Source organism: Labrus bergylta, chromosome 4 (genome assembly GCF_963930695.1).
Source record: "Labrus bergylta chromosome 4, fLabBer1.1, whole genome shotgun sequence".
NCBI classification, from domain to species: domain Eukaryota; kingdom Metazoa; phylum Chordata; class Actinopteri; order Labriformes; family Labridae; genus Labrus; species Labrus bergylta.
In genome coordinates this window covers 6,488,690-6,502,428 of record NC_089198.1, presented here as the reverse complement: position 1 = coordinate 6,502,428, position 13,739 = coordinate 6,488,690, and the positions used below count along the sequence as shown (strand labels likewise).

At 42.8% G+C, this 13,739-nt stretch overlaps 1 protein-coding gene across 1 annotated transcript in view; it reads right to left on the bottom strand.

Annotated features, from left to right (window-relative positions):
* ptprn2 (protein tyrosine phosphatase receptor type N2) overlaps nucleotides 1-13,739 on the bottom strand; it is a 201,750-nt gene that overhangs the window by 167,075 nt on the left and 20,936 nt on the right. The window contains exons 4-5 of the mRNA XM_065954457.1: nucleotides 1,137-1,251; nucleotides 316-460 (exon numbers count right to left, since the gene is read on the bottom strand). Of these exons, the coding sequence (XP_065810529.1) occupies nucleotides 316-460; nucleotides 1,137-1,251 (260 nt within the window). The remainder of the gene's footprint in view (nucleotides 1-315; nucleotides 461-1,136; nucleotides 1,252-13,739) is intronic.

Below are 13,739 nucleotides of genomic sequence, written 5' to 3'. Positions count from 1 at the left end.
TCAGAAACCAGGGACATGCAGGGGAGGAGCCACTGGTCGGACCCGAGCCCGGACCGCCCGCTGCGAGGACTACAGCCTCCGTACACACGCCCCAAGAATCAACTTATGGCCGGTATGTCTGCAGGTTCTTTGTAAGTTCAACCTCCACGATAATGTCCAGTTATGTATTTAAATATGTAAAATAGTAGCTATCAGTTTTGTCACATATTTGAAAAAAGTAAAAAAACATGTCGGTACAGCAAGTCATCAACTTCCTCGACTAGAGACAAAGTTGATCTCACAGAGATCCAGAAGAGGAGTCCTGGATTCTCTCACCTTGCCCGGAGCGCTCTGGCTGGAGGCAGACGACGTCTTGGGAATGAGGCCGAGATGTTGGAGGTACATCTGCAGGTTCCTGCTAAGCTCCACCTCGACCGGCCTCACCCTCTGGTCTGCTGGGTCCAACGCCTCGGATACGGGCCTGGAAGAGAGAGAGAGAGGATCAAAGATACAAAGACACAAAGACATCGGTATCATCTGTTAGTATTTATGTTGTTTACGTCCTGCTGTCTGTCCGTCTCTTGGTTTGTTCTCTCTCTCTATCACACTTTTTCCACCCAGACATAAACCTTTAAAATGCATAAATACATTGGCAATGTTTCAGTGCCAAAGAAATGCCAACTTATTTATTCCCTCTCTCCCTTCTGGCAGCTTTTCAACAAAAATCTGACTGAAGATCTGAAGTTTTTTTTAACGATCGAATACAAACGATCATCAAAATAAGACGTGTTATCAAAAAGTATTGAAAGATTTGACACTTTATTTTGCTCCCTGTGGATTCCTGTTGGGTCTTTGTCAAAACAGAAAAAGAGGAAAACAGTCCAGATTTGCTTTTTTGTAAAAGTGTCTTGAGATAACTTTTGAATACTTTAGTGTTTTAAGAATACAAATGGATAGTTTGATTGAATGTATTGATTAACATAAACACTTTGGATATGTCATATCCTGCTAGATGTGGAGGAACCCATTGCTCACCCCCCAGGATATAAAAGTCCAGCTTCCTGTACCTCGCTCTGGCTCTCTTTCTAAACCTGGCTGACGTGTGCACCGTTGTGAAAGGTCAACCTGTGAAAGGTCAAAGTGGGTAAACTTCTGACCTGCTGTCCGAGCTGTACACCGGTCCATTCTGCTGCGGCCTGTAGGGAAGCCTCCTCAGCTTGGATAACTCTTTGGACAGAACCTGCTGAGTGGTGTCGTCCTCCCAGGTCAGACCTGCAGACAGAAACACAGAGAAGCTTTAGAACCACATCAGAACACGAGAGGAACTTGACCCTTTTCACACATCTGATGGAGAAAACAGCAGATCCTTCTTTGATCTCACAGATTCATGAAGTGCTTTTTATGTTTGATGAAGTCCAGCAGAGATGGAGAGAGAGTCGTGTCACCTGAAAATGCAAATTTAATTTGACAAACATGATTGGTTACATTTGGTCATAAATAATCCTTATTTGATATTGTTGAACATGTGATGGATTCTGTTTCAGTAACTGTGTATTGTGTTGTAGTACTCGGTCTTGGTCTCGAGGCCACTTTTTGAAGGTCTCGGTCTCGTCTCCTAATCGAAAGCATTTTTATTCTCTCGTCTCGGTTTCAGTCCGGGTGGACTAGTATCTTTCTAAAAGAATAAATAACTTCAATTCATTTTCAGTTAGTCTTTTATCCTCCGGTTAAGACCGCAACCTTCCCGGTGTTACGGTCTAAGTTAGTGACACGCCTCCTAAACAAAAGAAGATGATTTTTTAGTGATATTTATAGTCTCGGTCTCGCCCTGCCTTGGTCTTGGTCTTGTCTTGGTCTCGGAGCACTCTGGTCTAGGGTATGTCTTGGTCTCAGTTAGTTTGGTCTCGACTACAATACTAACTGATGTTTTCTGTGATACTTATGGTCTTGGTCTCTCCCTGCCTTGGTCTTGGTCTTGACTTGGACTCGATCCCTAAATGTCTTGGTCTTGTCTCGGTCTCACCCTTGCCCTGCCTTGGTCTTGGTTTTGTCTTGGTCTTGGGGCACTCTGGTCTCAGGTATGTCTTGGTCTCGATTGGTGTGGTCTTGACTACAACACTAACCGTGTTGTCTTCTCTGTGCAAACAAACAGAAATGAGCAGTTTGAGGACTTGAGTGTTTCTTTTCCTCTGGTTTCCTTGTCTCTGTGTTCTGTCTGGACTTTTCCCGCTGAAGAGTATCAGCATTCGTTACAAAGCTTAAAAAAAAAAAAAACCTCCTCTGCTTTGCAGCGAGAGTACAAAGGACAAGTTTGATGAGCTGCTTGGGCAGTCACGTCTGCTTCTTATGCTTAACATGCCTCCAAACAGCTTTTTGGCATCGGAACAGAAGAGCGGGCGCCAGCAGCAGATGGGTTAGCGGAACGAAATGTTACCGGAAATATGGCTGCGACGCACACGGCACAACATGAACCCAAGCCCCTTGGCAGATGAGCGATGACGTTCCTGGAAGGACTCGAGTAATCCAGACTGCAGCTCCAGATGTGACGCCACGAGAAGCGAGTCCAGCACAGACCATGAGCGCTTTAAACCAGGACTAGAGCTACACTGATGACGGCTGTAAAACCCGAATCTGAAGTCTGAGCTGAGAAGAGTCACACGTTGATTGGAGCTGATTTGATGGACAACACAATGAGGATGTCATAAGTTTTGATATTTTTCAATAGCACATATTTTTAGTAATCGATAGTTATGATGATGTTTGAGGGGGGTACACTTCAGTGTCTTTAGTGGTAGGTGTGGTTGGTAGGGTCAGTACGGATGTCTCACATTGGGGATTGGGGCGGGTGGCTCATCCAACTGCAGAGGAGGAGGGGGCCAAGTTGAATGGACGCCATGAAACAAGACGCTGGAGACAAATGAACTAAAGACTGAGTTTTGTCTGCCACTACATCACCACAGGTTTATGCCCAACCTCTTGTCACGGGTGTTGAAAACATATGAACTGGACCCCAATGCAGATCAAACAAAAAAAAAGGCAAAAACAAAAACTTACTTTGTTCAAACCAAAAAGGGAGCCAACGAGGGAATCACACAGGAACTACTAACACTGGTAAACTCTGACAACAACTAACATCGGACATACACTGCCCGTCCAAAAAAAAGTCACCACCTTGATTTAACTAAGCAAATAGTTAAGAGCCTCCCATTGGATAATAACTGCATGGGCGATTATCTTTCAGCTGGCAACAAGTTATTTAACCCTAACTGATGCAATGAGTAGCTTCTCATTTCTTAAACAACTACGTTGAAAGACCCATCCTGTGGTCGTGGAAAAGATGTTAGTCTGTTTGAGAAGGGTCAAATAATTGGCATGCATCAAGCAGAGAAAACATCTAAGGAGATTACAGAAACTACTAAAATTGGGTTAAGAACTGCCCAACGCATTATTAAAAACTGGAAGGAAGATTTACCCTGTTCCAGAGTGATCAGGGTAAGAAGAGAGACTGATGAAGTGATGCACCCATCATGCCTACTGTACAAGCCTGTGGGGGCAGTGCTGTGATCTGGGGTTGCTGCAGTTAGTCAGGTCTAGGTTCAGCAACATTATGTGACCAAAGAATGAGGTCAGCTGACTACCTGAATATACTGAATGACCAGGTTATTCCATCAATGGATTTTTTCTTCCCTGATGGCACGGGCATATTCCAAGATGACAATGCCAGGATTCATCAGGCTCAAAATGTGAAAGAGTGGTTCAGGGTGCATGAGACATCATTTTCACACATGGATTGGCCACCACAGAGTCCAGACCTTAACCCCATTGAGAATCTTTGGGACGTGCTGGAGAAGACTTTGCGCAGTGGTCCGACTCTCCCATCATCAATACAAGATGTTGGTGAAAAATTAATGCAACAGTGGACGGAAATACATCTTGTGACATTGTAGAAGCTTATCAAAACAATGCCACAGCGAATGCGTGCAGTAATCAAAGCTAAAGGCGATCTCATGAAATATTAGAGTGTGTGACCTTTTTTTTTTGGTGGCGACTTTTTTTTTGGCCAGGCAGTGCATAACACAGACAAACGACAATGAACTGACACAGAGAACTCAAGAATGTAACATAACCACTAGAACAAAGAAACACAAGGATAAGAAACTACAAAAATAAAACAGGAAACACTAAACTATTAAACATTAAGACAAAAGCACACAAGGGAAACAATAACCACAAGGAAACCTGAACTTTGAAATCGACAAAATACAAACTAAAGACTGAATCATGACACCTCTAAACTTATACGTCCAACCAAAGAGCGCGTGCTGTCCGAAGAGATCCCAACAGCGGTCTCTGTGGATCAGGTTTTCCAAGTGAACAAGGGACCCTACATATTGAATGTATGACGTGAGGAGAAGCACTAAGTTACAGTCATAGTGCCACTAGAGTCAGGCTTTAGGCTACTTGTTGCTGAGGTTAGTGTAGCAGATAAACATCCATATGATAAGAAAGGAACCAAAGCTTTAAAATAACTTCATATCTTCAGACATACTTTTAACCCACAGCAGCAGTTTGCTCCACAATGTATGGTTCTGCAATGACTCCACGTTGTTGTAAGGGTTGTTGTCCCCCCCCCCCCATGATCTCTGGAGTATAAATAAAAGCTGAATGAATGAATTAGACGAGGGCTCTCCTGACCAGAGGTGCTGCTTGTCAACAGGCAAGGCAGGCAACTGCTTGGGAACCCCAGACCAGAAGGGGGCCCATGAGGGCTGACAAACTTTGAACCAGAGCAGTGACCCAAAATGTGCAAATTTTGCATTGACAGTAGGAATCCTCCCTAAGGGGGCCCCATCTGACAGCACTTGAAAACCAAAAATTTGTCGATAAAAGTCAACAAAGAGAAATGAAGAGGAATTATCCGTCTATAGGAGAGAAAAGTAAATGAAAAAAAAGAGGACTAGGAGTAAGTGTTGGGACACTGGAGATAAGATGGTGAGGAATGCTGGTTGGAGGGACCCCAATTGATTTTTGCAAAGGGGGCCCCAACAGACTCTGGAACCGCCACTGGTCACGATACCAATATTTTAAACTTTAATAAGATGGAAACAAATGATGCAACAGCAACAAAAATAGAAGTCTAAGGCATCCTGTATCTGGTAATGTTCTTAAATTTCAATCCTCAAAGGATGTAGGTAAAGTCCTGCTGTGCACACGTTGATTTCTAACCATTCAATGTTAAAATAACGTTGAGCTCTCCTCATCCTGCACTGCACAAAATCAACGTCGGCCTACTTTGGTTCAGAGTTGTCCTAAGCGGGACGCTGCCACTGCCAACGCCTCATTTACATTTGACGGTCAGCCAACAATGGCTCATTTTCTAACAACTGAATCCACACTTCTACCCGATGAGCGGTGAATCTAATTAAATCAGCTCTGCTCTGGAACATTTCAAGCCCCTTTCTTTAGACCCCCAGCTCAATGAGTAACGACCCTAACCGCCAGGAATCAGGCACAAGCCTCCCTCTAACAGCTGCCCAGCGTGTCAGGCCAGCCCTCGCCATCAAAGAGCCATAAAAACGGAGCTTGTAACTGCGGGCCGTGGTGGCTGAGAAAACGGCGGGTGAACAGACGGCGCCTGACACGACAGGTTAATAAATGTTGGGGCGGCTGACAGTCAGAGAGACTCTGGTGAAACGAAGCACAGAATAAAGCGGGAAGGACACGAGAGGTGAATTAGTGAGATACTTCCTGCTCTGAATGGATGAATAAATGAAGGATTTCAGGATGCATGGAAGTTTGCTGTTTAATGCCTTTTTGCATTATCTAAAAAAAAAATAGATTTATTTTAGAGAAGTTCCAGCACCCTTTGAGTTTGCTTTTTTTCCCCTAATAAAGTGATTTTATGTTGTTTTTTTCCCCATGTTTTTGTAACAAACAAAACTGTGTGCGCGGCCGACCCTCTGACACACAGCGAGGTAATTCAGTCGGTGTTGCAGAGGTGACGCAGACACAATACCACCAAGTGCTGCTTAACAGATCCTCACAGGTGAGACTGACGGGCGGGGAGGTCAAGTAGACTTTCAGAGTGAACTGAAGAGGAGCGCCGTCGCTGTGTGCTGCCGGCAAGCTTTGACCTCAGAGAGGCTTTTTAAAAACGGCTTCACAAGGAAAGCCCCAGAGGTCTGTGTGTGTGTGTGTGTGTGTCTGTGTGTGTGTGTGTGTGTGTGTGTGTGTGTGTGTGTGTGTGTGTGTGTGTGTGTGTGTGTGTGTGTGTGTGTGTGTGTGTGTGTGTGTGTGTGTGTGTGTGTGTGTGGGCGGGCGACGGTTGAACACAATAACAACAACTGTCTGAAATGTAAGCCATTAGAGAGAGAATAAGTGGATGCAGTTTGTTAAAGGATGATTCTGTTTTTTTTTTTTAAAAGCTTTGGGGCGATCATTGCTGCCCGTATGCATAACACATAGAAACATAGAAACATCTGGAAACATAACACATCTGGAAACACAACACATGTGGAAAAATCTTCAACATGTAGAGTTAAGATGGTGGACACACGAGCAGGCCGACAATCAGACATGTAAATGTTTGGAAAGACATTTGAAAAAAATGTAAATCTGTGACAGATATGTTTTATTTCACTGAACATGTGTACATGTAGAGGAAAGAAAAGAAAGCTGCTAGGGTCTTAGGAAAGAGAGAGGAGGGGAAAGAGAGAAAGAAGGAAAGAAAGGAGAGAGGAAAGAGAGAGAGGAGGAAGGAGAGAAAGATTTAGTCAATTAAATATAGGTTGAAGAAAGGAATATAGAAAAAAGAAGGGGAAAAGGAAGGAAACAGCAAAGGGAAGCTCAAGAACTAATTTAGTAGAAAGGAAGGAGGAAAGGAGCAAATGGAAAGTAAAAGAAGGAAAGACATGAAGAATGAAAGTAAGGAAGATAGGAAGGATGGAAGGAAGGAAGGAAAGAAAGAAGGAAGGACAAAATAAGAGCAAATTAGAGCAAAAGGAAGACAGAAGAAGGAAGGATGGACAGAAAGAAGGAGAGTCCTAAAGAATGAACTAAGTAGAAAGGAAGGAAGGAAGGAGCAAAGGGTTGATGAAATTAGGAAAGACATGAAGAATGAATTTAGTAGAAAGGAAGAATGAAGTAAGGAAGGAAGGAAGGAGCAAAGGGAAGGTAAAAGAAGGAAAGACATGAAGAATGAAAATAAGGAAGGAAGGAAGGAAGGAAAAAATAAGAGCAAATTAGAGCAAAGGTAAGATAGAAGAAGGAAGGAAGGACAGAAAGAAGGAGAGACCTAAAGAATGAAGCAAGTAGAAAGGAAGGAAGGAAGGAAGGAAGGAAGGAAGGAAGGAAGGAGCAAAGGGAATGTATAAGAAGGAAAGACCCAGAGAAGGAAGGAAGGAAAGACATCAAGAATTAATTTAGTAGAAAGGAAGAATTAAGTAAGGAAGGAAGGAAGGAAGAAAGGAAGGAGCAAAGGGAAGGTGAAAGAAGGAAAGACATGAAGAATGAAAATAAGGAAGGAAGGAAGGAAAAAATAAGAGCAAATTAGAGCAAAGGTAAGATAGAAGAAGGAAGGACAGAAAGAAGGAGAGACCTAAAGAATGAAGCAAGTAGAAAGGAAGGAAGCAAGAAAGAAAGGAAGGAAGGAAGGAAGGAAGGAAGGAAGGAAGGAAGGAAGGAAAGAAAGAGCAAAGGGGTGATCAAATAAGGAAAGACATCAAGAATTAATTTAGCAGAAAGGAAGAATGAAGTAAGGAAGGAAGGGAGGGAGGAAGGAAGGAGCAAAGGAATGGTAAAAGAAGGAAAGACCTCAATAAGGAAGGAAGGAAGGAAGGAAGGAAGGAAGGAAGGAAGAAAGGAAGGAAAAATGTGGATAAAATGAGAAAGAAAGAAATGGGAAGGACAAAAAGGGAAGGAAAGAAAGAGGGTAAGAAGGTTGAAGGAAAAGAGAAAGAATAAATAAAGTAGGGAGGAAATGATGCAACAAAAGTGAGAAGGAAAGAGCAAAAGGAAAAATAGGAAGGAAACAAAAAACAAAGAAGAAAGAAATGAGCAGAATATAGGGGGAAAAGAAGTTGAAAGGGAGGGAGTGAAGATAAAAAACACAGATATAATTAATTGCGGATCACTCAGTGGACCGGCCATGTCCTAAATCTTCTCTAACAACGTCTGCAGACAGCCGGACAAACACAGAGTTTGAATTATTCATTTCACTCCAGAGCGTCTGGCACATGACTCCAAACGTGTCCATTCAATTATTTTCCAAAAGCAATATTAACTTAAACGAATCCAAAGGGGGGAAACAATGTGTGTTCATCTGCGTCAGGTGAGAAAGGGATGACGCCACATCTGGTTAAAAAAACAGATGTTGTAGAAATAGTCAAAGTGTGGTACTTTTTGACGTAATTTTCCGTTCAGCTCTAAAGAGCAACACTCTGATTTAGGGTGTAATCGAGGTCCAGTCGTTGATCATACAGCTGCATGATGAAAACCAATGAAATGAGTGGACTTTTACACAAGTCTCTTCCTCCCTCTAGTGGCAAAATAAACATCTGCAGTTTGTAATACAAGTTAAAAAAAAAAAAAAAGAGTATGACATGCACCAGTGTCTCTAAAAAAAAAAGGAAACAAAAAAGGAAGTGAATAAGCGAGCTGCATCATTTCCTCTCATGGTTGATACGAGTTCAGCTCTCAGCTCACACCATCACGAGCCGAACGGAGTGAACTCTTAGCAGGAGCGGCTGCAGAAGTTCACCCTGCTTCACAGAGCCAAAGAACCTCTTCAAAGATGGGAAAGATTTTGCACACACGGCTATACTCTGCAGCAAACTGTTGTTCAAACTTTTGGAGATTTAGTTTAAAATTCATTGTTAGCAGGACGTTATGGATATCACAGCGTAGAGGTGGGCGAAAATATTATGTCACGATTTCTATTTGGCAAAATCACGATCACGATTTTATCACAATATTTTTTCATACTGTTCTTTAGACTAATTTGTAAGTTACTGACCAGTTCAACCAAACTTATTTCCCTGTATAATGTTTTTAAATGCACAGAAACTGAGCTGACAAGTTTAATCTATTTGAAAAATCATCTTTGTAGGAGGTCTGGAGGTCTCTCACCCAGAACATCTTCAGCAACAGAAATGTCTTTCCCTCAATTTGATCAATATTTATGCACAATTTGAAGGTTTTCCTCACCACTTTGAAATGATGATTTAGTCATGTGTCCTCTTTTTATGTTCATCAGGAACATTCTCACGCAGTGATGCATTCATTTAAAAACATGTAGACTTGAAGCTGTTGAAGTTTCTGTTCTGTTTTAGCCCTGCAGAGTTCCTCCAGCTGGAGCTTCATACAGGCTCTGCAGCCTTTGTTGTTTTTTATGACATCATTGGACTAACTTTAGTTTAGTTTATATATAATGAAACATAATACAGAATGTGTTCATTCTGTGAAACATGATCAAAGTAAGTTTTACTGACCGAAGAGTTTAATTCATAGAGGGGGCGGGACATTGTTGATTGACAGACAGACAGTCACCATGGTTACTCACTCTCACCTGCCTGCTGCTTTGTAACATTGTTTAGCTTAATCCCTATAAATTCAGTTATCACAACAGGTGAGCTTCGGGTGGAGAGGCTTGATAAGTAACTTTTAAAAAGTGAGAGAGCAGAAAACACTGACAGAAACATTTTAAACACCAGGGTTATATCTCCACTGACTGTCTGAGCTCTGCTCTGTCTGACTCTGACTGTTAACGTCTCTCCGTGTCACTATCTGAGATGTAGGCTAATCTTAACTGTGCACACTATGCAGATAAGTTAACTGTTGCTCACGGCGTGTCGGTTTGGAAAAATATCAGAACAGTTGCATATAAGCAAGATGGAGTTGTTTTTGCAAACTTTACTTTTAAGTTTCGTTTTCACGGGTGTGGAGCAGACGGGGAGGGAGGGAGACGCATCTTTGTCGGAGTATAAACTGCAGCTTGATAAAATAAACACATTAGCCCGGTTCTACAATCTCTCTGCTTTGGCAGATCGTCAGCATGTTAAAATCCTTCACGATCTAAGATCGTTATATCGCCCACCACTACCACAGCGTTTTAAATCTTAAAAGATTTAGTTGGGATGCCCCGCAGCATAGCAGTCAGTGCATACACCCCACGTACAGAGGCTTAAGTCCTTAAGAGGTCCTCTCTCTGAAATAAAAGGCAATAAACGCCCCAAAATAAACCTTAAAAAAACCCAATATACACTCAAAACAATAAAAAAGGCATGGACACCAATTAACAAGCACTTTAATGGAAGTATGAACACAGAATAAAACTGCACAATGCAGGAAAAAGCATATGATGTGACATGTACAAGTGCTGCCAGCAGAATACTTAGTCAGTGGACACAGGCCCTTACAATAAAGACTGTTCAACACACTTTACTTTTATTAAGAAGTTGCAAACCTGATACCTGGACATTGCACTTGGCTGATTTGTGATTTTTCAGAATTATTTTGAGGAATTATCCGGCCCTGAATCTGAATCCTACTACAACTATTTCAAACTGAAAGCAAGATGTGTGCAGCAACTAAAGCTTTTTTTGCACACGAGGAAAACTATGAAAAATTTAAAGAAATGCTGAAAATTGTGTAAACACTGAATATGCAGAAAATGCCACGACACCCCCAGCAAACACTAAAAATATTAAACTGTATTGGTTTTGTTTAGATAATGTTTTCTGCAAGCGAAATACATACAGTCAGTGGACACAGACCCTTAAAGAAACTGTTCAACTTATTTGTGATTTCAGAATTATTGAGGAATTGTCCGGCCCTGAACGTGAATCCTAATCCCACTAGAACTATTACAAACTGAAAGTGCTTCAAGCGTGTCAAAACGCTGAAAATGTGGAAAATTCTGAACTGAATTTTTTTCTTTTTCAAATTGCAAATCTGCCATCTGGATATATTCATGCATTTGGCTCTTTTGTGATTTCAGAATATACATGTTTTAAAGGAAATGCTCCAGCCCTGATTCTGAATCCTAATCCCACTACTTCAGCTCACACAACTCAGCATTGTCTCCTCCTGAAAAGTGAAGTCCAAGCCCGGCATAGAGCGGCTGAGTGAACGTGGTCTCAACTCTGTGGAGGAGGGTCATGTTCTCGTTCACATTGTAGAAGGACAGAATATCTGCCTTATGGTCCAGGAACACTCCCACTTTGTAGGAGGTCTTACCAGGGATTGGAGTAGTGACATTGTTATGCCTGAAATCACATTGAGAACTTAGAACGCAATCTAGTGACCAAGACTTTTCATTGCGCCCAAATGCACAGTCATCGTAGCTCCCAGATCTGCTTATATTTTTGTATGCAACAGCTATCGAGACCAGTGCATCCCACTCCACCTCCCAGTAAGAACGTCCAGTCAGACTCTCTCTACTCAGGATCTGAAAAGTGGGAATAAATCTTGTTAAGGGCTGACAAAATAAAGGTTTGCGGAATTCCTCTGTTGTTATTTTACGGTTCCCATTAGACAAAATGATCCAGGGGTGTGCCGTACATGGATCCAGTGTGAGTGGAGATGCATACTTTAAGAATTCCTCTCTGGTCCTCAGTTGTTGTGACAGAAAAGCGTCCACTTCGGTCACTGTCCGTACAATCTTAGGCCACTTCTCAGTCAGGACGTCCTGTAGTTTATCTCTGACCTCTGATACAGCCGCTGTCACATCCTCAAAGTACGTCAGAGGACGGATCTTGGCGTCGGGAAACTCTGTGGACGCAGTGAGTCGGGACAGTGAGGAATACTTGTCTAGAAACTGGGTGTCTTCTTTTATACTTGAGAGCTTCTCCAATTCAGTGTCTTTCTTCTTCAGCTCAGTGATCTCCTGCTCCAGCTTCTCCTGAAGCTCTCTGACTCGACTCACTTCAGTTTGCTGCTGGGATCTGACCTGCTGCTTCACATCAGAGCGTCTTTTCTCCATGAGACGGATCAGTTCAGTGAAGATCTTCTCACTGTTCCCCACTGTTTTTTTAGCAGACCGGTTTATAGCCTCCACCTCCTGTTGGAGCAGCTTCTTGACTTTCTTACTCTCCTGGATTCTCTGCTGGATGTTTTGTCGACTCCCCTTGATCCCTCTCTGCCTCTCGGTCCTTTCTGCTGCAGCTGAGACTGTGTCATGACCTTTGTGTTCATCCACAGAGCAGAGATAGCAGATAGACTGCTGATCAGTACGACAGAACATCTTCATCTCCTCATCATGACGAGAGCAGACGTTCTCCTGGACATTCTTGGAGGGCTCCACTAGCTTGTGTTTCTTAAAGACAGGTAGTTCATAATGAGGCTGGAGGTGTTTCTCACAGTAAGAGGCCAGACACTGCAGACAGGACTTACAGGCTTTCAGTTTCCTCCCGGTGCAGACATCACAGGCCACATCTTCAGGTCCAGCATAGCAGTGATCAGCAGGAGCAGCTTGGAGTCCAGTCTTCTTCAGCTCCTCCACTAAAACTGCTAACATGGTGTTTTTCCTCAGGACAGGCCTCGGTGTGAAGTCCTGCCTACATTGAGGGCAGCTGTAAATAGTCTTCTCATCCTCTTTATCCCAGTGGCTTTTAATACAGTTCATGCAGTAACTATGTCCACAGGGAACAGTCACCGGATCCTTCAGGAGATCCAGACAGATCGAACAAGAGCTGAGTTCCTGGTGCAGCTGACCTCCTTTCTGAGCCATTTCACCGACAGAAAATGCTTAAAAGTTCCACTTCCTCAAAACAGAAACAAGCCTGTGCTCCGACTCAAACGCTCGTCAAACTGGTTAAACCTCTCTGCACACCGTCAGGTCTGTGGAGGAAGGGGAACAAAGATATATCCGTGTTTGTCAGCAGGTCTTAAAGCGACAGTGTGTGTGGCTGAAACTACAGTTCTGTGTGTCTTTGTTTCCACATCACAGACCACAGAAACACGTTCACACAGATCAGTCTGTCGCTGAGCATTTGACTCTTTCTGCTGACTGCTGATGTGGTTTAGAGTGCAGGTACATGCACTTTGCTCCGTAACATATTTTATAGTCCACTAACTCTGAAAGTTACGCAACCATGACTTATCAGAAGTACATGCTTTTAAGAGCCAGTCAGCATATCAGTTAAACGCACAGTATTTAAAATCCTCTCAAAACAATAACAAAAGATGACGTTGAGCAGTGCTTCTGAAAGTGTGGGCTGCGGCCCCCTGGTGGCCCATGTGGGTACTGCAGATGGGACCCAAAAAGCCCTCCACCAAGTATAAATGTGAAATAAATATCACCATAATGATGATTTACCATGAGTCAACCCTTTGAGTGATTAGTAAGGTCTGTCATGACTATTCATGGACATAAAAATCACAAAACATTTTACTATCTGTTTAGTAAATCTATCTTGCCATAATATCATGTTGTCATGTCCGATAATTTACCCTAACTGAAAGTGATAGCTGTAGTCATAACTTGAACAAACTGCGAGGTCACCAGGCAGCGGTGCCCCTACAGTACCTTGTTCAAATCTTGGCATATTCTATTTGAAGCCCAAAAAGATTTGTTGTATGAAAAAAAGAAGACATACAGCTTCCATCTGCCCCAAACGTCACATCTGATTATAGGTCATGCCTTAGGGTGACAATAGCCTAGGAGTTATGTTGCACACCCCATGAACGGAGGGTATAGTCCGCAGCAGCCGTAGGTTCAAATCCGACCTCGGCCTTCTGCTGCATGTCATCCCCCTCTCTCT